This window comes from Falco peregrinus, chromosome 4 (genome assembly GCF_023634155.1).
Source record: "Falco peregrinus isolate bFalPer1 chromosome 4, bFalPer1.pri, whole genome shotgun sequence".
Lineage (NCBI taxonomy): Eukaryota > Metazoa > Chordata > Aves > Falconiformes > Falconidae > Falco > Falco peregrinus.
Window position 1 is genome coordinate 63,859,675 of NC_073724.1, and position 21,589 is coordinate 63,881,263.

Here is a 21,589-nt window from a genome sequence, read left to right on the forward strand (position 1 = left end):
TCCCCCACAAGATTTCAAAAGTTCATCTGCTGTCCATGCTGTTTCTTCAGCCTCTCCAGATCAGTCCACCCTGCTTCTTGTCTCTGCTGCATCCAGATTCTTCCTTCTCCAGGCTCCTCTTCCAGCCAGCCTCTCCTCATCCGGGCACCCTTCTCCCAGGGCCTCTCCTTGGCTCTCCTACATCCAGGGTGCACACCCTCTCTCTCCTCCCTCTGCTTCATCTAGGTCTCTCTTCATCCAGGGCTCCTCTTCCATACCCCATAGAGCAGGGGTCCTCAAGCTTTTTAACCAGGGGGCCAGCACACCGATGCAGTGGCAGGCAGTCATCTGTGGCTGCTTGGTTCCCCGCGCCCCCCCCCCCCCCCCCCCGCAACGGCGCAGGGGGGTGGGGGGTGTCGGTGTCTGTAAATATGGGGGGGGGGGGGGGGGGGGCATATCCAGCCCACAGGCTATAGTTTGAGGACCTCTGCCTTAGAGCTATTTACCTACTTAACAGAACCAGCCACAGCTGCACATTATCCACATCAGCCAACCCACCGCCCCTGAAGCCAGCCCGCAGCTGTATGTTATCAATGTTAATTAACCTGCCTTCATTCCTCTATAATTCCTCTACAATAAAATATATATACTGTCACAGTTTGGGAAACTAACAGTTATTTTTTTGAAATTAGAAGCTTTTTGTTTGCTTTTCATTACAGCTGATGCTATAGTCAAACTGTAAACTGATGTTAGGGAAATGCAATAGGGTTTTCACTGTTCTAGTCAAGATTTGTCTGATGTGATACTGGACCTGAGGGAATAACATAGCTCACGCCTAAATGGAGCTTCCAGTTTCATAAACAGCTAATTGAGTGAAGTGCATTTATCTTATGTTTGAAACTAAGACTGCTATGAGTGCATCAGGTTGGGGGGGCAGAGAATTTCTTGAATTCAGTATCCAGTTCTACTAATTTGCTAGTATGCTAGAAGATAATTCAGCCTATGTTCATACAAGTATTTCTGCTAAGTACAGTGATTTTTTTTTTTTTTCTGAATATTAGAATAAGAAAGAAACAAGATTCTCTGTGCTTCTCGGAAATTTTATAAAGTCAATCCCTGAATAAATTCTCTCTGGACACTAATACAATATGATACACCACCTCTCGTAAGAGGATGAGCAAACATTTTCATTAGTTTGTTTATTACAGGACTGTAGACATGTTGGTCAGAGAGAACTTTGGAGGCCATGTTTTCCAGCTGTGCACTTCAAGTAGGACTGTTACTAACCCTGGATCAGATCAGCCTCTGCATCCTCCACCTGCTATGGTTCCAGCACTGTGTTATCCTGCCCTTATAGAGAGGGTTTTCCTGATGCCCAGTGTGAACCTTCCAAGCCACTGCTTCTGGCCATTGCTTACTGATCTGTCATCTCACAGTAACAAAGAGCTTAGCTCCATGCTTTGACCTCGTCTTCACCAAAGTAAACAAGACCAGCTCTCTAAAGTCTCTCTGAAGGTCGTGTTGTAGGCCACTGATCGCTTGTGCCTGCTCCTGTGTTTCAGTGTCCCTTTTGAAATACCCAAAAGTGTGTCCCAGGGCCAGTCTCTCCAGCACTGAGTAGAGGAGGAATAGCAACTTCCCTCAATCTGCTGGCTACACTCCTCCTTTAATATAGTAACCCGTTTGCCTCATTGATGGCAGGAACACCTTCATCCAGTTATCATCCAGGTAACTCCATCCCATCTAGACTCAGCGCACAATGCAAATCCTATATCCTTTTCCTCAGCCAGCCACTCCACAGCCTTCATAGATATGTGGAGCTATTCTGCACCAGCTGTGAAACTGCATACTTCCTTGTCCAACTTCCTGAAGCTTTTGCTGCCTTGGTCCTCAAGTTTGTCAGGGTTCTTCTGGTTTAATGCCCTACTATTCAGTGTGTGAAACACTGCTTTTCACTTGCCCACATACCCAGTCATTTCATCTTGATGATGATGATGATGATAGGGTTGAGTGCTTATGAGTAAGAATCAAGGGAAAGGCCATCAAGGCAGATAACATGGTAGTAGTCTGTTGTGGGCCACCCAACCAGATAAAGAGGCAGAAGAACTATTCTAAAAGCAGCTGGGAGAAGTCTCACAGTTGCTAGCCCTTTTTTTCATGGGGGACTTCAATTTACCAGATGTCTCCTGGAAATACAATACAGCAGAGGGGAAATAGTCTAGGAGGTTCCTGGAGAGTGTGGAAGGCAATGTCCTAACACCACTGGTGAGGGAGCCAACTAGGGAGGGTCCCACAGTGGGCCTGTTGTTTGCAAACACAGAAGGACTTGTGGGTGATGTGATGGGTGAAGGCCATCTTGGGCATAGCGATCATGAAACAATAGTTTTCAATTCTCAGAGAAGTAAGGAAGCCAGTTAGCAGAACTGACACCTTGGAATTCCAGAGGGCAGATTTTTTTGGCCTGATTAGGAGACAGGTTGACAGAGTCCCTTGGGAGGCAGTCCTGGAGGGCAAAGGAGTCCAGGAAGGCTGGGCATTCTTCAGGAAGATAATAAAGGTACGGGAACAGGCTGTCCCCATGTGTCAAAAGACAAACCAGCAGGGAAGAAGACTGGCCTGGCTGAACAGAAAGCTTTGGCTGGAACTCAGGGAAGAATTTGTGACCTTTGGAAGAAGAGGCAGGCAGCTCAGGAGGACTGCAAGGATGTCATGCCATAATGCAGGAAGAAAATTAGAAGAGCCAAATCCCAGCTAGAACTTAATCAGGCTATTGCCATAAAAGACAAAACAAATGTTGCTATAAATATATTAGCAACAAAAGGAGGGCTAAGGAGACTCTCCATCCTTTATTGGATGCAGAGGGAAATATAGTGACAAAAGATGAGGAAAAGACTGAGGCACTTAATGCCTTCTTTTCTTTACCTCAGTCTTTAGTATTAAGGATGAGGGGATCGAGTGCACCCTCACTAAGTTTGCAGATGATACCAAGTTGGACAGCAGCGTTGATCTGCTTGAGGGCAGGAAGGCTCTGCAGAGGGATCTGGACAGGCTGGGCTGCGGCCGACTGTATGAGGTTCAACAAGGGTCAGTGCCGGGCCCTGCACTTGGGTCACACCAACCCCACGCAGCACTGCAGGCTTGGGGAAGAGCAGCTGGAAAGCTGCCTGGTGGGAAAGGACCTGGGGGTGCTGGTCGACAGCCGGCTGAACATGAGCCAGCAGTGTGCCCAGGTGGCCAAGAAGGCCAGCAGCATCCTGGCTTGTGTCAGAAACAGTGTGGCCAGCAGGGCCAGGGCAGTGATTGTCCCCCTGCACTCGGCACTGGTGGGGCCGCACCTCAAATCCTGTGTTCAGGTTTGGGCCCCTCAGTGCAAGAGGGACACTGAGGTGCTGGAGCGTGTCCAGAGACGGGCAACGGAGCTGGTGAAGGGTCTGGGGCACAAGCCTTGTGAGAAGCTGCTGAGGGAACTGGGGTTGGTTAGCCTGGGGAAGAGGAGACTCAGGGGGGACCTTATCGCTCTCTACAATTGCCTGAAAGGAGGCTGTAGGCAGGTGGGGATCAGTCTCTTCTCCCAAGTAACAAGCAATAGGGTGAGAGGAAATGGCCTCAAGTTGCACCGTTGGAGGTTTAGATTGGACATTAGGAAAAATGTCATCACTGAAAGGATGTTGAAGCATTGGAAGAGGCTGCCCAGGGAGGTGGTGGAATCACCATCCCTTGGAGGTATTTAAAAGACATAAAAAAATGTGGCATTTAGGGACGTGGCTTGGTGGTGAACTTGGCAGTGTTAGCTTTACAGTTGGACTTGATCATAAAGGTCTTTTCCTACCTAAATGATTCTGTGCTTCTGTGATCATAGAAGGCATACCTTTGGTATTCTTTATTAGAAATTTGCCTACATTAAATAACTGACTTGTATCAGTCAGCTCTAATTCACTTACAACAGGTTTCTCTGTGTATATTTTATGTTTTAAGAGTGTGATTTGTTTCTTCATAACCGTGAGGCTTTCAAACTATACATTTCTCAGAACAAATGTTCCAGGTAAGCCCAGCATATGAGGTGCTGGGCTTTTGTACCATGTTTTTCCCAGAAAAAATATTTCAGTCAAGCTCAGCTGATGATTGTTGTCACCAGAATCAAACTCCAGACTTGGTCACCACCTTCTTAAATCTCTACAAGTGTATGACTTCATTTGATTTCACCTGCCTCCTGCAAAGACAAAGAAAAAGAAATACTGGAATGCACGTATTCATTGGTAAGAGGTTACACTTTTTTGTGGGGTTTATGCCAAGTGACCACCATGTTATAGATCACTGTAAAGCGTTGTTGTGTAGTAGAGTCAGTGGGCTATGGAGTCTCCCACACTGCAGGTATGGAAAAGGTAGTTAGACAAACAGAATAGCGTAGATATCATTGATCCTTGATATCATTGAGAAGTGATAGGCTAGGTGGCCACTTGAGGTTCCTTCTTCTCCATCCATTCTACCAATTCTTCTAGAATCTATAGATTATATAATCTGTAATCTAAGGAAAATAATTATTATACAAACATGTGGTAGAGGAGAAGCTGAATCAGCAAGGCAAGAATGAAACAGCAAGGCAAGAATGAAACAGCAAGGCAAGAATGGCAATGAGAATACAAAATGGCTAAAGGAAAGAAAGTATGCTACCAGAGTTCAACAGGCTGAGCAGACATTCACAAGAAAAAATGTGACTGTTTGTTTTTTTCTTTAGAGGCATATGGAAGGTAACAAGAAAAACCATGGAAAACAAAAAACATGTATTATCCAAGTTGCATTAATAATTCATTTTACCAGCCAAATTCAGGTTTCTTTAAAAAATATTATAGTATATTACGCCATATTGAATTAAATTTATAAAATGAAAGGGAGAAACACTAGAACAGCTGTCAGGTGGATTCATCATGAATCTTAGGTTGTCATATTTAACCATATGTTCCAAGTTAGATGGAAGTATAATGAGAGCATAGAAGGATTTAGTAATGATAGCTATAGTGAAAACAGTGCTGAATGAGGCTGATAACTGGGTGTTTTACTGAAGCGTACCACACTGCTGAGACTTCAGTGTGAGCATGTTTCAGGGAGAACAAGAACAAAAGTACATAGTAATATATGCAGTTGCTGGAGTTACTACGTAAGTATTCACTCATTAAAATAATACAGAAAAACAACTAATTGGTATTATATTGGAATGCAAGAAGATGAATAAACAGTTGCTGTGGAAAGGATGCCTCCCTAAAAAGTCCAAGCATGAGCCTATGCATACCCTCTGCAAGAGACCTCAGAATATTCATTAAAGGTATAGTATTTTGAAGTATTGATCAAAGCATTTAACATTTTACATTAACTCAAAGAATGTTACTTGAACACTCTGCTCACCACTTATTTTTCAGGAGTCCCAAAGCATGAAATATTTTGAAGTACTTAAAAGTTTGGACCTCATAATTGTTCACAGGTAATATAAACTATGTTGTATCCCAATATCATGTTGTTCTGTATGGTCTTCACTTGTAGCCTGGCTTTTTGGTAACTTACCAAATTGCACTTTCTTTTTCAGGATATTTTATTACATTTGTGCTTTTCAAGGCAAATTTGGAGCATGTAGTTTGCAGCTGCTAGACTGTATTCAGAGGTCTGCAAGGCGAGTACAATGTCCAGAAGCTTGACATATGTCTTGTCTCTTCTTTGTTTCCTTCCTCCACAACTGATCGTAAACCTAATACTTCAAAGAGATGGTACACGAAGGTGGAAAGGACGATTTTAGCGAAAAAAAAAGGTCATTTTGCCTGCATTGTTCAAAGAAAGGTCAAAAGATTCTGACCAGATACAGTTACATGAAGATATATCAAGACAAGAAAACATATTTTTTTAAACTCAGATTTGCAAACCACATCACACTAAATTTTCAACACAGTGATTGTCCCAGGTATGGGATTCACCTCCAGACTACCATATCTGCCTGTGAGACAAGTGATGACCTCTATCATCTAGTTGATAAATGTCTAGTCAATGCAGGCAGTGAAGAGCAGTGAGATCTTTAGCTGTCTGCTTTATCTTTGCATGCACACAATATGATTATTTGAATAGCTTCCAAACATTATTAAGTTAATTGACCAAGTGTTCAATGGAGTTATCTACATATGGACATGTAGTAATGTATGAGATACCAGAGGATGTCCAAAACATCCTCTTGAGGATGGCAGGTAATACAGAAATTTGTAGGGGACGCACACCCTGCTGGAGCAGTATCTGGAAACAAGGCAAAATACTCTGAGGCATGGCAGTTGGCACTGACTACCTCTGTGCAACCCATTTAACAGAGTCCTGCATTTCCACTGATTATGAGGGCAGCCTAGACACGGCTCACGTGTAGGCACTGAGAGTGAACGCCTAAGTGTTAGTGGCTACAATAAGAAAACAAATCCTATTGTAGACTTCTAAATTGACAACTCTGCAATTCTGAAAACTTCATGGCACCTGCCACCTTTGTCAAAAGTCCCCAAAGGTCTGTAAATCTACGTGTCTAAGAGGCTGAAAAATATCCAGATCCTGAGTCAAAAGGATAACAAAGCATGTCTTTTACTAAGAGTTAATACAGGGAAGATTAAGGCAGTAATACCCATGAAGTGGAAAATGCTGGGAGAGGGGCTGTCAAAAGTAGCCTCGGCCTTTTCAGCACAGCATCTTTTTCTCAGAAAACACAAAAAGTTTCTTTGCAGTTACTTGATAAATTTCTGATCTTTGTGCTATACAACTGGCATTTCATTATTTCTCTGTTGACTTCAGTAGGAGCTGCAGGACTTCCAGAGTTATTGAAAATGAGGCAATGGATATAAATTCTAAATATGGATTTAGGAATCTCACAGTCTTTCTACAGGTGTTAGCCTTTATGCGTGCCCACTCTGTATAGGAAATGGCTAAGTGTATTTTGTTATACCGTCTTGTTCTTTAGTCATGAAAAGAATTTATTGTCTGAGCATTTAATGTTGTCTTTTATTACAGACACTAAGTGTTTATATAACTTGGTATTCAAGTAACCTGTACAAAGTTGTACAAGGACATGAAAAATTTATGTGCAAGTTACTGGTTTTATGTCAAGAAAATAATTTCTAGCTGTTAAAAGCAGAACACAATAATTGATATTCACAGGGGAAAAACAGGTAAGTTACCCTCTTTCTCACAGCAAGAAGCCTCTACACAGAAGTCAGGCCCAGAACTTTTTATTGTCTCTGCTGGCAAAAACTGGATTGTCATTTTAATGGAGTTAGGTAGGATCTTTCTTTAGGAAATAATTTTTGTGTTGGTTTTTTTCCCCCCAAGAAAATTGCACAGGCATTCAAATGATCTCTCTGTTGTCTTCTGACAGTGTTATTTAGTGTCATCCTCCATAATATAATGCTCAAAGCACAGTGGTGTTCAAACAGTCATTATTTGGCTAAGGTGAGCTGTGTTTTATAAGATACACAGTAATTTTCTTAAATGGCATGATGCTTCAGTTCAGCGTAGTGTAACCTAGTGCCTTCTATAACAAGTGTAGCACAACGCGTTTTTCTAGCATGCTAGTATGATTGGCAGTGATGACACTGACAAGCATTCTAAGCTTCTTTTTGTTCCAGATCTCCCTTTGGATTCCTACTCATGTAATTTATGTGTTTAAATCCAAAAGAAAGAGAAATAGCAGAGAAGAGTGAAAAACAAAGTCACAGTGGAGAAAGAACATGCCTGGGACACCTTTTGCCATCAAGCATGATCATCCCATGCTGTCAAGGATAGCATTTATCTAAGCCTTACAGTAGATTGGCAAATAGAGTGGTTACTCCAATAGCATGTTGGGATTTTGCATGTTTTTTTAAAAAATGGAGATTCAGTTCATTAAAAAGTATGAAATATTACCAGCTGGGTCTTGTGTTTCTCTGAATGATTGCATAACACAGAATGAGCAATGAGATGTGCACTGTATAAACTAAAAATTGCAGCATTCCTGGAAAGTTAAAATATTTTTCCAGTGTTGAAATTCCATTTCTCAGCCATTGGAGGATTTGTGTGAGCTCTGTTAGTGGAACTCTCTCTTTTTCTTCAACAAGTCCATATTTTTGTAGCCATCAAAATAAAGATACGTGTGTTCTGTTTAACTGTAGCACACTTAGCAACCAACAAATACTTGTTTCTGCCAAAATATGTAAAATGTGTTTGCCGAAATTCAGCAAAAGCAAAATGAAAGTAAGTAAACAAGTGAAGAAACCTACACAACAAAATGCTGCAAGGTGAATGCATTCCCAGACAGCAGACATTTCACATCACAGGGTATCAGGAATGTGCAGCTTTTCATTTCAAGCTATATATGGTCCCAGTTACGTAGAACAACAATCAAAGATGGGCTGTAAGTCCTGAGTGTGTACATAAATATTTTGCCACATACATCCCTGAAATGGAGCTCCCCTAAAATGACAGCTATACTTGTACTATTCCCTTCTTTTCTGCTGAGAAGCTGGTTTTACTGATGATTAGTCATTGTTTGACCATTTTCACACTTAGCAAAGTCTTGAGGGACCTTAAATCCTACAGCAAACTGAAAAAAATCAATGATGGCCCTTGCTAAGGCATGGAAAAGGTTCATGAGGTGACCAGTTATGTTGCAGAGTGAGGACCATTGCCTTGGAAATATGTTTTCGTGGAAAGTCCATTGCTGTTTTAGTTATCTGTTGAGCTGCACATTTGCTTCCCAGAAAGCCAAGCTGATTTGTCTGAATGCAGTACCTTGGAAATTATAATTTATACTGAAAACTCTTGTGTCATCATCATTGTATTTCTTTGTAGGGCCTGCACTAGACAACGCATGCTGAGTGGATCCTTTGAGGGGCAGCCTGCAAAGGAAAGGTCAATACTTAGTGTCCAGCATCACATACGACAAGAACGCAGGTAAATGTGGACAGAAGAGATGGTTTAAAAACTTTCTTAAAATAAAGGTGACAAAAAGAATTACATTTGAGCAATACCTAACATGAAAACCTGAAATTACTTACTTGTACAAAGAACTGAATTCTACATTCTTCACTGTAACCATAATGAAATTCATTGTACTGTATCAATGGAGAAAATGCCTTTTTATTTCAAATGTCATTTCCTTCACCAACTACAAAGCTATCAATTTAAGGATCAGAAGGAAAGAAATTGGCTTATGTTAGACCGGATTGAAAACAATTGAAGAACAAACATATAAGCGTCTGATGTTAGCGAGAGAAAAATGATAAGAATTTGAGATATTGGTTGGCTGGAGAGCAGTGCTTTATAATGGCCATCCTATAAAGGTCAAAATTTCATCTTGAGATGTATCGTTAAATTGATTATGATTGTTTCAGGTCACTGAGACATGGTTCCAACAGCCAGCGAATCAGCAGAGGAAAATCTCTTGAAACGTTGACTCAAGATGTAAGTCCTCATAGAAATGAAGAAATAAGAATGTATACTATATAATAAACACTTGTCTAAGAATAATGTCTATTTATGATCTTGTTTACAGTTTGTCTTTTGATATCTTGAAATAATAAAACAAATAGTGCAACTGCATCAGAATTATCCTCAATTGACATGGTTAATTCACTGATTGACTTTCTGGTTTTGAAACACTTGTTGAGATAGATTTCACTGATGTTGGAGACACTACATTAGGAACACGGCAATTGCTACCCAGGACACCTTAAAAAGCCTTACTTTGGAATTATACAAATCAGTCAGGCTGGCAAAACAGCACTTCAAAATTTCTGATGGAAGTTTAACAATATTTTTCAAACACCAGGACTGTCAGGCAAAAGGACAAAGACTAAAGAATAGTAATCACGGATTCCACTGTGCTATGTTTTATGCAGTTAAGTGCATTTTCTCTTCTGCAAATTCATGATAGTTTGTGGATATCTGCAACTGTGAAAATTCAAGGGGCAATATTAGTCCTTCTATTTCCAAACTATGGCAATCATTCTCTAGACGTGCTTCATACTTAGAAACAACTGCATATGAAGTAATTAATGAATTTCCCTGCATGGTGGTAGAAAGAAGCTATAGGTAACTAATCTTATAAAGCAGATGTAGATTTGCTTGTGTCCAATAGTAAGGGTAACACCCAGTATTACCCCTCCAGGATTGCTCCAAGCTCACTTAACTCTGAATAGTAATACTGATTGTACCCTCAAGCTCAGACATAATGTCCTCCCTCCCTCTCCCCCTCCCTGTGCTCAGCAGTCACTACCTGCATGTTCTGTGCAACTCAGTGCCTGGCAGCACGTATGGCAGGCTTGGGAAGCTGAAAGGGTGTCTAAAGCCTTTTCTTTCCCAGTCTTTGCCCTTAGTAACTTTGATGGTATTCATTCCAGTTCAGAGAGATCAGCTGAGCTTACGGGACCTTTGCTTTTAAAGTTAAAAGTCGCATTGGATGAGACTTCACGCATGAAATTAAAACTGAAATTAACCTTGATGAAAATAAGCAGCTTTGTGCTGTAGATGATAGAAAATACTGTATAGCATGCTTGACTGGGTTGATGTGCAATGCATTTTGAAATACAGATTTTTCATTTGAATCATTCTATGTAAAATACCATATCTTGCTTTCATCTAACATTAAAAAACAACAACCCACGAACCTCATTTAAAAGGAATCATTTTGCTTCTAGCATTCCAACACAGTGAGATACAGAAATGCACAGAGAGAAGACAGTGAGATAAAGATGATTCAAGAAAAAAAAGAACAAGCTGAAATGAAAAGGTATTTAAAAATCAAAAGTCTGCGTGCACACTTTTCTGTATTAGGAGTTTTCTGCATGAAGTAAAAATATTGAGAGTCATAATGAAAAAAGAACAAATATAAGGGATATTTTTGCCAGGTGTAATGCATATCAATTAATAATTTATGTTCTGTCTTTCCAAAGGAAAGTCCAAGAAGAGGAACTGCGAGAGAATCATCCATATTTTGATAAACCACTTTTCATAGTTGGTCGTGAACATAGATTCAGGAATTTCTGCCGAGTGGTAGTACGAGCTCGCTTTAATGCGTAAGTTTAATCCATATTAACAATTGGCTCCAACAAGAGTTTACATTAATGTCCTCAGAAATCTAGGTCTGACTTTTATTTGGAAAGGAAAACTGCATATAATGTGGTCACCACACGAGCTGGCAGTCAGTTGCCTATAGTATAGTATAATCTTGCTGTTGGAAGAAAGGAAGCAATAAAATGCTGTGTAAGGGCAGACACATTTGAGCAGTCTGCAATGCCGAGATGGGACAAGACTGTGGGGAAACTGTAGGTGTGAACTGAGAGGAAAGGCTAATGTTTTATACTCCCATTTTTAGACCTTGGGGAATCAGCTTGCTATTCCCTTCCTATTCCTTATCGTGAGGCAGGAAGTCCATAACACCAACAGTTACTCAAAGAACAGAAAAAGGTGAAGGGAAATGAATCACACCTATGCTCACACAAAGAGTCCTTAGCCCATAATTAGAGACCCAGAATGGGATGGGGAGGTGTTCAACTGTGGGAGGTAAAAGGAGAAACGCTGAGACCAGATGAAAGCTGGGAAGACTCAGTAACTAAACTGTAGGTGTATGTGAGTGTGGCGGGTACAGATTTATGTACAAGCAGCTTGATATAAAATCATCTTATAGCTCTTCTTTTAAACCTCTGTGGCTAGCACTCTAATTTTGGAGGGTTAATGGTTGTCATCTTGCAAACACTGTGACAGAAGATAGCCCAAGACTATGAGCTTGGCACTTGGAAGACCTGGTTTCAGCACCTGCTTTACTATTGATTTTCTCTGTACCCTTCAGCAAATTACTTCTAGGTAGAAGAACAGGAAGGTTAGATACTTCATTTTTACAATACCTTATGTAAGTGTTCTGCCACCTATGTAGAAGCATGTCCTTGAGTTAGGTGCCTGCTTTTCTATGCAACTGCTAACTTGATTGCAGTTCGCTCGTCCACAAAGCAGCTGCAAATTAAAACAGCAAAAAAAACACACAAACATGCATTCCAATCCACTTGTCAAATGCACATCAGTGCCTCTTAGCATTGTGGAGTGCCTGAGGGTAACAGGATATTTATATTATCAACAGTTTAATTAAAATGTTTGCAATTATAAGAGTAAACTGATTTTGTTAAACAGACATTTTTTTGTTTATTCATTGTCCCACCCAGCTTGCCAAGCAAGTTGTCCTAGGTATCTTTTTTCAAACTGGAAGTTTACGTATTTTCTTCTAGTAAAAAAGGCTGAGGAATGCCACTGTATGGGAACAGGTACGAGCGAGCTTAAGAAGACCCAAAAGTCAGTTGGTTCAGTGGAAATATTCTGTATTCTGACTGGTGTAGGTGGGTGAACCTGGCCTGTGGCAGTTGCCTCTTTTTCTCCTTGTGTGCATCTGGCATTCCTGTAATTCATAACCATGAAATTTCTTCTGGTGGTAATACCTCAAAGTCAGGTCAGTCCATTTTTCACTTTAAGCTCGGCAAGGAAGTATGGACTGTAGGATATCTCAGTGGAGATCCTGTCTTGGCATGATTTGCTACAAGGATTCAAAAGATAAGTAAAATGTGCCCCTAACCACTGGGTCAGGGTAGGCTTCTTGGGTAGGATTCTTGTAGCTCCTTCTGCTGAAGCCATTCTGCTTGGTACGAAAAGGCTAAATAATTGCTGAAGCAAGAACTTAACTCACATCATGTAGATATGTGCTTATTACTCGTAGGGTGGTTCTCACTCTCTCTGGCTGCCTGATGGGTGTTTGAATATGGTAGGTGAAGCACAGCAATTTCATAGGAAAATTCAGACACAGAAAATCTAGAAATATTCATCAGAAAATGACTAAAGAAGTAATAAAAGAAGTAGGGCTTGTGGAAGGATTTTTTTCTTTTTTGTGTCAACTGAGGGTATGGTCCAAGAGGTTTCGAAGTAAAAGGAAAGAACTTCTGAGGAAGCACTTCAGAACATGAAATTCAGTAGCAGGTAATCCTCCCCATCCCCAAGAAAAAAACGAAATTAAATTCTTGCTTACAAAAGCAAGACCCAAAAAACTAGCAGTGTAAAGAATCATTACAGGAATTGCTGGTAGGCCATGAATTAAAGTGATCCTAGCTGTGTTGATGATGTGACTAAAATTGCATAGAATTAAATGAAACTTATACAGGCATTTAAAATTAAGCCAAGATAAAATGTAGCCTTGTTTTTGGATATAAATTATTTTGAGGAGATGGATGCATGATACAATTATAATGCTGACTAAAATAAAATGTAAATGACTGTGTCTTTTTTTTTCTTTTTATAGTTCTAAAACAGATCCTGTTACTGGAGCTGTGAAAAATACCAAATACCATCAGCTTTAGTAAGCACTGCAAAAAAGTAACTTTGCTTGGTCACATAAGCCTGCAATATAAGTGTGTGAGCACACACATGCATGCATGTGTGTATGTGTGCATGCACATGTGTATTTCTTTTTTTCCCAAAAAAAGATTTTTCTTTCCATGGAGTTGTTTGGCCAGTAGGATTAATAGGAAGAGGATTTTTTTATCAGACTTTTCTTCTTCACTTGCATGCAACTTCCCTAGTTTTACTACACATTTCTGAAATATAGTAACATACTCCTCAGCTTAATTTATTTTTCTTAGGAAAGCACTTAACTGTGGTGTAGACACAATACAAGTGACACAGCACTCATGGCATTTCTGTAACGGTTATCCTTGCATATTCTTTGCAGTGACTTGCTGGGTTTGGTTACTTACCTGGACTGGGTCATGATCATTGTTACTATATGCTCCTGCATTTCCATGATGTTCGAATCCCCCTTTAGAAGAGTTATGCATGCTCCAACACTCCAGGTACTGTCTGTCACTGAATCATTTTACATTTAATGAAGCACAGTCACCTTGGTTTTCTCCACCGCCCATTCCTAAATTATGACTATTCTCTGCTTTGGTTTTCAGATTGCTGAATATGTGTTTGTAATATTCATGAGCATTGAGCTTAATCTGAAGATTATGGCAGATGGCTTGTTTTTTACGCCAACAGCTGTGATTAGGGACTTTGGAGGAGTTATGGACATATTTATATATCTTGTAAGTTTTTTATATTTTGGGAGGTTTCGTAATTTTGGTATCTTTGGATATATAAATGTTTGGTAATGTTAAAAAGTTTGGCTCTGCACCTTGGTGCAAATGCGGTCCTGGAATTTATATACAAACACCACTGCTTTCATGTGTAGTCCTGTCAGTTATGTATATGAATACTTATTTGGACATCTAAAAATCACACTTACATGTGATATGCACCTGGCATTTTAGTGTAGGGCCATTATATGGCCCCTTTTAATTGTTTATTTGTTGATATGTTTTAAGTACCAGACCTGATTTCATTCCAAAGTAAGCTCAAGATCTCTGACCTTGCTTCAGCGTTTGTATGCAGAAGAACCTTTATTTTATCTAGTTCTTAGCCATTCGTTGCTCAACAGCACTCCTGCTTTATAGAAGGCTTTTCAAAAGCCTCTACCATTTGACAGAAGGGCACTTCCTTGTTGCTGGTATTGCTGTAGCAGAAAGAAGGCAAAGTAGCATCTTTCTGTATTCCATACCTATCAGTAGTGGTTCTCAGGAAAAAATTGATACACTGTTTTCTTTGTCCCCTGGAAATTTCTTGCACACCATTCAGATAGAAGGGAAAGAGGTCCTTTCTTCTTCACATACGGCAATAAACACCACAGAACGTGTCAAAACCAGTGCTCAGTATAATACAGTATGCAATATTTTCCAGCTGGAGAAATTACTAAACAAAATGGCTTTGATGGATTTAGATTAAATCTTTCAGAGATTAATCTACCAGACATGTGCTGCATAAAATTTGCCACAATCAGTTTGTATCAAAGATTCCATTGTTAGCATAAATAAAAATACGCATACTTATACAAAATTCCTACTGCAGTATGCATAATCATTGTCTGCATTAGGTTCTTGAATCTCTAAATCCCTCTGTTTTGGTCTGAAGGAAAATTTAGCGTTGTAGCTTGGATATTCCAAATGTGCCTGTGGTGATCTTAAAAGAATATGAAAGTAAGTCAAATGCACTAGCAACTCTTTTTGTTTCGGTGGGGCAGCTGTCTTTTACCACTGTTGCTTTTAACAAATTGTATGGTGTTTGAAATCATACCGGTGATACCAGCTTGATCCTCCATTTTTTGTGCACTTTGTAATACTCTCATTTCTGTCCCCCTATAATAACACTGACTTTATAAATACTTTTTACAAAATAATAAGAAACAGGTTTATAATCAATAACCATCTGTCAGAAATTGTTCAGGCTACAGGACACAATTATGCTGTTTGAAAACACTTTTGAATGTGTAATACTCGCATGATAAAACCACCCAGTAACAAAACTACTTACGCCTATAACAAAGTGGTAGGAAAAACTGGCAAGGAAACTGTTAAGACTTTCCAGGTGAGGATATTTCAGTTACTCAAGATAGAATCTCCATTTGAAATGAGAAGGGAGGAGAGAGATGCTGCTGCCTGCTTCAGTTTGTGTCCCTGCTCTGAATCAGCCAATTTGATTTATTCTTTTGGAACTGATCCATTTGCTGAAAAGAATCAAGTAGATTTGGAGTCAAAGGGGAAGACAGAAGCTGAATCTGATGCCCATTAGTTAGGACAGTCAGCCAGGCCACAGGATATCCAAGTCCTCTTCTAAATTAGGGGTTTTTTTACCTTAATCTTCCCTTTAATTTTAAGGAAGCGTGTTTATTGATCTTCTGTGCTGTGTCAGTGTCAAGTAAGACATTGTAAAGCTAATACTTTTTTGCCTTTTCCTGCCTTGTCTCCTCAAGGTGAGTTTGATATTCCTGTGCTGGATGCCCCAGAATGTCCCTGCCAAATCTGGAGCTCAGCTCTTAATGGTACTTCGCTGCCTCCGGCCTCTTCGAATTTTCAAACTGGTCCCTCAGATGAGGAAAGTGGTGCGAGAGCTGTTCAGTGGCTTTAAGGAAATCTTTTTGGTATGTGTCTGTTATTTTGTTCTTGCAAAAAAAAAGACATGGAGAAGTACTACGGTAACATTTTGCTATCATGTTTTTCTTTTCTAATCTTTTCTCCACCGCTGTCTGTTTACTTTTCATTGTAGGTACCTCTGCAGGTGATTACAGAACACTTTAAAAATTAGGAATATAAATAACTCATTTACATTTATACTGAATAAAGCTGCTGTAACAATTCTTCTATAAATTATAGTATTCTTTCAACATATATTTGGCCATAATTACATAAGAGGACTACTGAAATAAAGTCTACCCATTATTCACAGTTCTAGTTGGGGAAGAAAGGTGAGAAGTGTAGGGTATGACAGCTTGGCAAGAACTAAAGTAAACCTGGTTTCCAAGCTGAGGGTCTGTCCATCCAAGTTTTTTGAGAGGCAGCCAAAGATAAAAGCAGTTGTTCATCACAGGTCTGGATCTTATTATTATGTCATCGTTGTTATTATGATCATGATTATGCACTTATAGTAATAATAATAATAATGGAGTCTGTGATTGCTTGATCAGAACCTAATTTGTTGTCTTGGGACCATATGTGATGTTTGTCAGCCTAAACAACAGGCATTTTGTTCCTTAACAGAATGCTGTATTAGGTCAGGTTGTTATAAAAAACTAAGGTGCAAAATATATTCAGGCAGCAATAAGAGCAAGGACAAAAAGTATAAAGCTTTTTAGCATTTCATAGATACAGTAAATATGTGAGAGAATACATCAAAATTTGCTCCTACATATCTTTATTGTAGCTATACTGGAATTAAATATCTAACAATGGCTTACTCATTAATTAGTAAAGCCTGATTAAGCAAAACAGAAGCAGCACATATTTAAGTATGTGAAGAATTCTCTTTAAAGTGAATGGCAGTTCTTATGCATACAGAATTTAGCAAGTTGGTACACTAAGAGCAAGAAATCTTTGATCCTTATCTACAATTCTTAGATGCTATGTTAATAATAATACATATAATAATACAGCACCTGGTTACTGGATCAGAACCTAAAGTAACATGTCTGTCACAAAAGCCGTATCTCCAGGTTTATGCAACAAAATGATCCTCCCTGCACTTCACCGAAGGAGCTGACCTCCTTTTTCAAGTCTGCAGGAGGAGAGCTTGACAAGTCTAACTTCATCTTTACAGGTTTCTATTCTTTTGCTGACATTAATGCTTGTTTTTGCAAGCTTTGGGGTGCAGCTCTTTGCTGGAAAACTGGCTAAATGCAATGATCCACACATCATCTCTAGGGTAAGAACTGCTTTTCTGCTTCAAAATAATAGTATGCTGTGCCATTTCTGCCTGCTGGGGGAAGCAAGTCAGGGAATCAGAGCTATTATATGAGAGATGGAGATCTTGGGCACTTTGTTGTTCAGAAGCAGGATGATGGACGGAAAGGTGGTAAAGGAGTGGGCAAATGAGGGTGAATCTGGGTTTTCATGTAAAAAAGTAAAGCACATCCAAATATCAGGAGACGTCTGAAAAAGCTGTCAAACTCATGCCATATTATTTGCAAAGGGCTGGATGTCACATGGAATTAACCATGGAAAATGACACCTATGGATTCTTAGGTCAGCAGCAAAGTTAAGCTGCTAGAGGTTAAAAGCACTGGGAATGCTGTGTAGGTTACACGGAGAAAATTAGCTGTGTTTCTTACTCTATTTGGAGAAATATCATCACCAGAAGAGAGGAATAGTCTTTAGGAAAGAGGTGAAAGACTAGGTAGTCTTGCAAAATTCAAAGCACTCCGTTCTGGAAGGAAAAGGGGTCTTTGGATTCTTCCTAAGATGCATTTTTCGTTTTGGTAAAGGTCCATGACTATTAATCCCAGACCTGTAAATAACCTTTCATTTCTGTTTATGTTGCTTCCCTATGGCAAGTGTGCTTCTATACTGACATTTCAGCATTTCTCACAAGCCATTATTTAATCTCAGACTGTGGTTTATTTCACTATAGGAAGATTGTCATGGCATCTTCAGAATAAATGTAAGTGTTTCCAAAAATCTCAATTTAAAGTTAAGACCTGGAGAGAAAAAGCCTGGATTTTGGGTGCCACGGGTCTGGTGAGTTGCTACATGTTGGCCTATCTTTCTTCAAAAATGCATCTGTTAATGTAGAAAATGGCTCAGATGTCATGGCATTAAACTACTGATGAAGGGGTTTTATTGTAAGTCAAGTTATAGTAAGAGTAAAAATTCTGGTATTTTTAGTAAAAAGCCAGATATATGAAACTTTTCCACACTTAACCTGCTGTTCTATTCATAAAGCAGAAAGGGAAAAAATACCCATAGGTATTGAACCTAGACAGGAATTAGATGTGATTGTTATTACAGTGGGAGTTATTGTCTTGAACCAAGATTATCACTTCATTGTTCCTTAGTACTATTGTGAAGACAACCTAAGAGCTCTACATCACAACAGAACCTAAGAATAGATAGGAAAAGATGAGAAGAAAGGTAAATAAACCTGCCTACAGCTACCCATAAAAACGAAAAAAAAAAGAAGAGCAAGTAATGTCTAAAGCCATTTCTATGGCCATCAACCATGCCAGCTAGCAGCTTCTTTCTGTTTCCAGTTCAGGAAATCCTTGTGGTCTATGTGGTGCAGTAGTGTAGTAAAATTTATTTAAAAGCTAACATTACATTTCTGATTAGTATTCTGGTTAAGTCCATTGAGTATTTCCCAACACCTGAACAGGCAAAAAAACTTTCTTTTTAACTGTTTACATTTTTTAGTTGGTTGACATTTTGCAAAATCAGCTTAACAACTACAATTATTTTAATTGACTATGTGTGTGGATGAAGAATGTACCAGCAGTGGTAGATTCAGAGCCATCCTACACTAATGAAATAATTTGCTGTGATTTGAACAGTCGGTGAAACTCTGACATCTGCAGAAGTCTTTGTTTCTGTGTGCTTCAGAAAAATTCTTCCACGAGTAAGCAAATTCAGTCCTCTTCAGCCTGATCCAGAAATAAGCAAAAACTGTCTTAATCAGCATAACTGTAAACTTTGGGGAATGTTTTGTTGTTGCAGAAAAATATTTTACCACAAGGACGTTTATACCACCTGTTGGCTGTGTCAGGCCACATTTTCAAGAGCCAGATGCCAATCTAAGGGCCACATTTAAAAGAAATATCTACATGTTAGAGCTCTTTTTCACTGAATGATTGGATTTTCAGAAGCACCAAATACTTAATAATCTTCTAAAATACAACTATTTACCTCATAAACTGTTGAAAACACTTGAGCTTCTTGAATTATCTGTCTCAAACTGTAGACAGAGCAATGTGCTAACCTAGCCCAGAGAGGGTACTTCTAATGTTCAGCTAGAAACATCCTCTTGAATATCAACTGTTACAAAAGGTCAGAACATATGGTGTAGGAAAGTCAAGAAGATGTGATGTCCTCTCAGTAAGTTTTGCTTTAGATCATCAGCTCCTGATGATAATGAAATGGGGAATCACATTTTCTAAATGATTTTGCCAACTTTGGAGTCCAAATAATTTTATGTGGGTTTGAGGCTGGTCTCCTTCACTTATATTTATTTTATAATCTGGCCAATGTCACCAGATCCATTTTTTCCTGAATGCTGAATTTTGCTAATTTCATTGACAAAAATACTAAAATGCAGGAACATCTTATGAGCTTTATTACTGTGAATCAGAGTCTGAGTAAGAAAATAAAACATACATGGGGATCAAAGAAATTATGCTGTACATATTTATTGCTGTAGCTATTTTCTTATTCTTGAGACAATTTTGAATGATACATTTCATAGGCTTTCACACCAACTCTTCAAGGTATTTAAATCTTAGTTAGACTATGAAGAATCAAGGTAACAGAAAGAACAACTTAATTGCTGAAGTTACACCTACTTATGTACTGCATTTCAGGGCAAATCCTCGGAATTTTAATTTTGACAATGTGGGGAATGCAATGCTGGCACTATTCGAAGTTCTTTCATTGAAAGGCTGGGTGGAAGTCAGAGATGTTATTATTCATCGCGTTGGGCCGGTAAGGAAACACATCACAGTCTTTGAATTCTACCACACATACTTTGATTTGTTTTAACTATTGATCTTATTTTTGTCTATTCAGATCCATGGAATCTACATTCATGTTTTTGTATTCCTTGGCTGCATGATTGGACTGACCCTTTTCGTTGGGGTTGTCATCGCTAATTTCAATGAAAACAAGGTACTGAGCGAGGTGGTTTATTGTGTGTAGGACTGGCTCTGTAAGAAACCTGAAAGTGATATTGCACTGTCTGCGTTACCTGGTAAGACTGCCTTTAAGATTGACTTACCAGTCTTACAATCTGCAAGCCTCCGAGTATGGCTTCAGACACACCTGATCCATATTTGCTACAAAACTCAAGCCTGCAATGATAACAATCCATCACACATTCTTTCAGAGCTGCCTGAGGTTATTTACAATGCAGCTGTGTTGTCACATGAGACTTAATCCAGAGCACAATGTATTTACAGATGCTGCACATTCTGCTGTTTTAGTTTGATGGAGTTATATATGCAGCAGCAGGTAAAAAGACATGTTATGCTTGTATGTTACAACTGAGGGGTCTCATTAGAGCCCTGCAATTGCAGTGTTTCAGATCCAAAGTAAAGCTGCATGGCTTTTTCTTGGCAAGCAGCAGAGTTGTAAAATTAATTGTCCATCACTCAAACAAAAAAGTAGCTAGTGTTCTAGGAAAAAAAACTGCAGTTCACATGGGCTTTGTGGATTACCCTGAAAAGTAGAAAAATCTGTCCTACAGTGAATTGTTACAGAGCAGCTCATGTCTACACTTGTTAAAGATAGCATCCTGTGGATGGGGCTGCTGCATACACACTGCACAGCCCTTAATCTGACTGGTTTTTTCTGAGCCTCTTGTGGTGCCCCTGTGGCACCAAGATATAATTATTATGTTTTTTTCATCTCTTAGTTCAAAGGCCCCAAAATAATGAGTTGTCTGTGTTGCAGCTAGCTAGAGCGATATCTTTATCACTTATGGCATTGGAGGGAAAGGATGCACTCTGGGGCTTGGAGAACACAAGGTAGATGGTATGCTCATGCTGGAGACAAACTGGGTGCTGGCCATGGCCCTCCTATGGCCCTGACCCAAAATATATAGCAAACACAACTGTTGATTTTGCCCTTCAAGGAAACTACTTGACTCCTGGAAGGGAGCTGAGCAGCACACTGCTGTGTGTCCAGTGTGGGCAAGCAAGGCATTGTGAAATGAAGGCAAGCAGATTGCGAGCCAAATATATGGCCTAAAACCTCTGCCATTCAGAAGGTATTTCTGTTTGTGTGACTCCAGTGTAATTTTGGTAAGATGAAGTTATTTGTGTTAAAATACATCTGTTCTAGAGAACAAGGAGCAATGTGCTATTCATTTATTTTTTTTATTCACTAAATTTTGACTCGTGAATTAACAAAGCTGAAATTTCTCAAGTATGAGAATTCCACGGGATTTTTATAGATGCTTTTACCCCTTCCTGTTCAGCTGTGTAATGTTACTTTTCCTTTAAATGTGTCAGCTT

The 21,589-nt window shown here is 39.4% G+C and overlaps 1 protein-coding gene and 1 long non-coding RNA gene across 5 annotated transcripts in view; both read left to right on the top strand.

The window, feature by feature from the left end:
• The window catches only part of NALCN (sodium leak channel, non-selective), a 250,021-nt gene that overhangs the window by 204,528 nt on the left and 23,904 nt on the right, over positions 1 to 21,589 (top strand). For 2 of the 3 annotated variants that reach the window (XM_055802381.1, XM_055802380.1), the window contains exons 19-30: positions 8,818 to 8,919; positions 9,360 to 9,429; positions 10,665 to 10,756; positions 10,920 to 11,042; positions 13,304 to 13,360; positions 13,733 to 13,853; positions 13,959 to 14,090; positions 15,851 to 16,018; positions 17,191 to 17,295; positions 18,001 to 18,107; positions 19,940 to 20,060; positions 20,145 to 20,243. In XM_055802381.1, the coding sequence (XP_055658356.1) occupies positions 8,818 to 8,919; positions 9,360 to 9,429; positions 10,665 to 10,756; positions 10,920 to 11,042; positions 13,304 to 13,360; positions 13,733 to 13,853; positions 13,959 to 14,090; positions 15,851 to 16,018; positions 17,191 to 17,295; positions 18,001 to 18,107; positions 19,940 to 20,060; positions 20,145 to 20,243 (1,297 nt within the window). The remainder of the gene's footprint in view (positions 1 to 8,817; positions 8,920 to 9,359; positions 9,430 to 10,664; positions 10,757 to 10,919; positions 11,043 to 13,303; positions 13,361 to 13,732; positions 13,854 to 13,958; positions 14,091 to 15,850; positions 16,019 to 17,190; positions 17,296 to 18,000; positions 18,108 to 19,939; positions 20,061 to 20,144; positions 20,244 to 21,589) is intronic. The other variant, XM_055802382.1, reaches the window with a different exon arrangement.
• Positions 439 to 7,892, top strand: LOC129784315 (uncharacterized). Of its 2 annotated transcripts, XR_008746886.1 has the most exons (4): positions 439 to 1,707; positions 4,115 to 5,299; positions 5,394 to 5,455; positions 5,558 to 7,892. It is a non-coding gene; the product is annotated as an uncharacterized LOC129784315 (long non-coding RNA). The 2 variants fall into 2 exon arrangements; XR_008746885.1 differs by lacking the exon at positions 439 to 1,707 and having other exon boundaries at positions 3,204 to 5,299.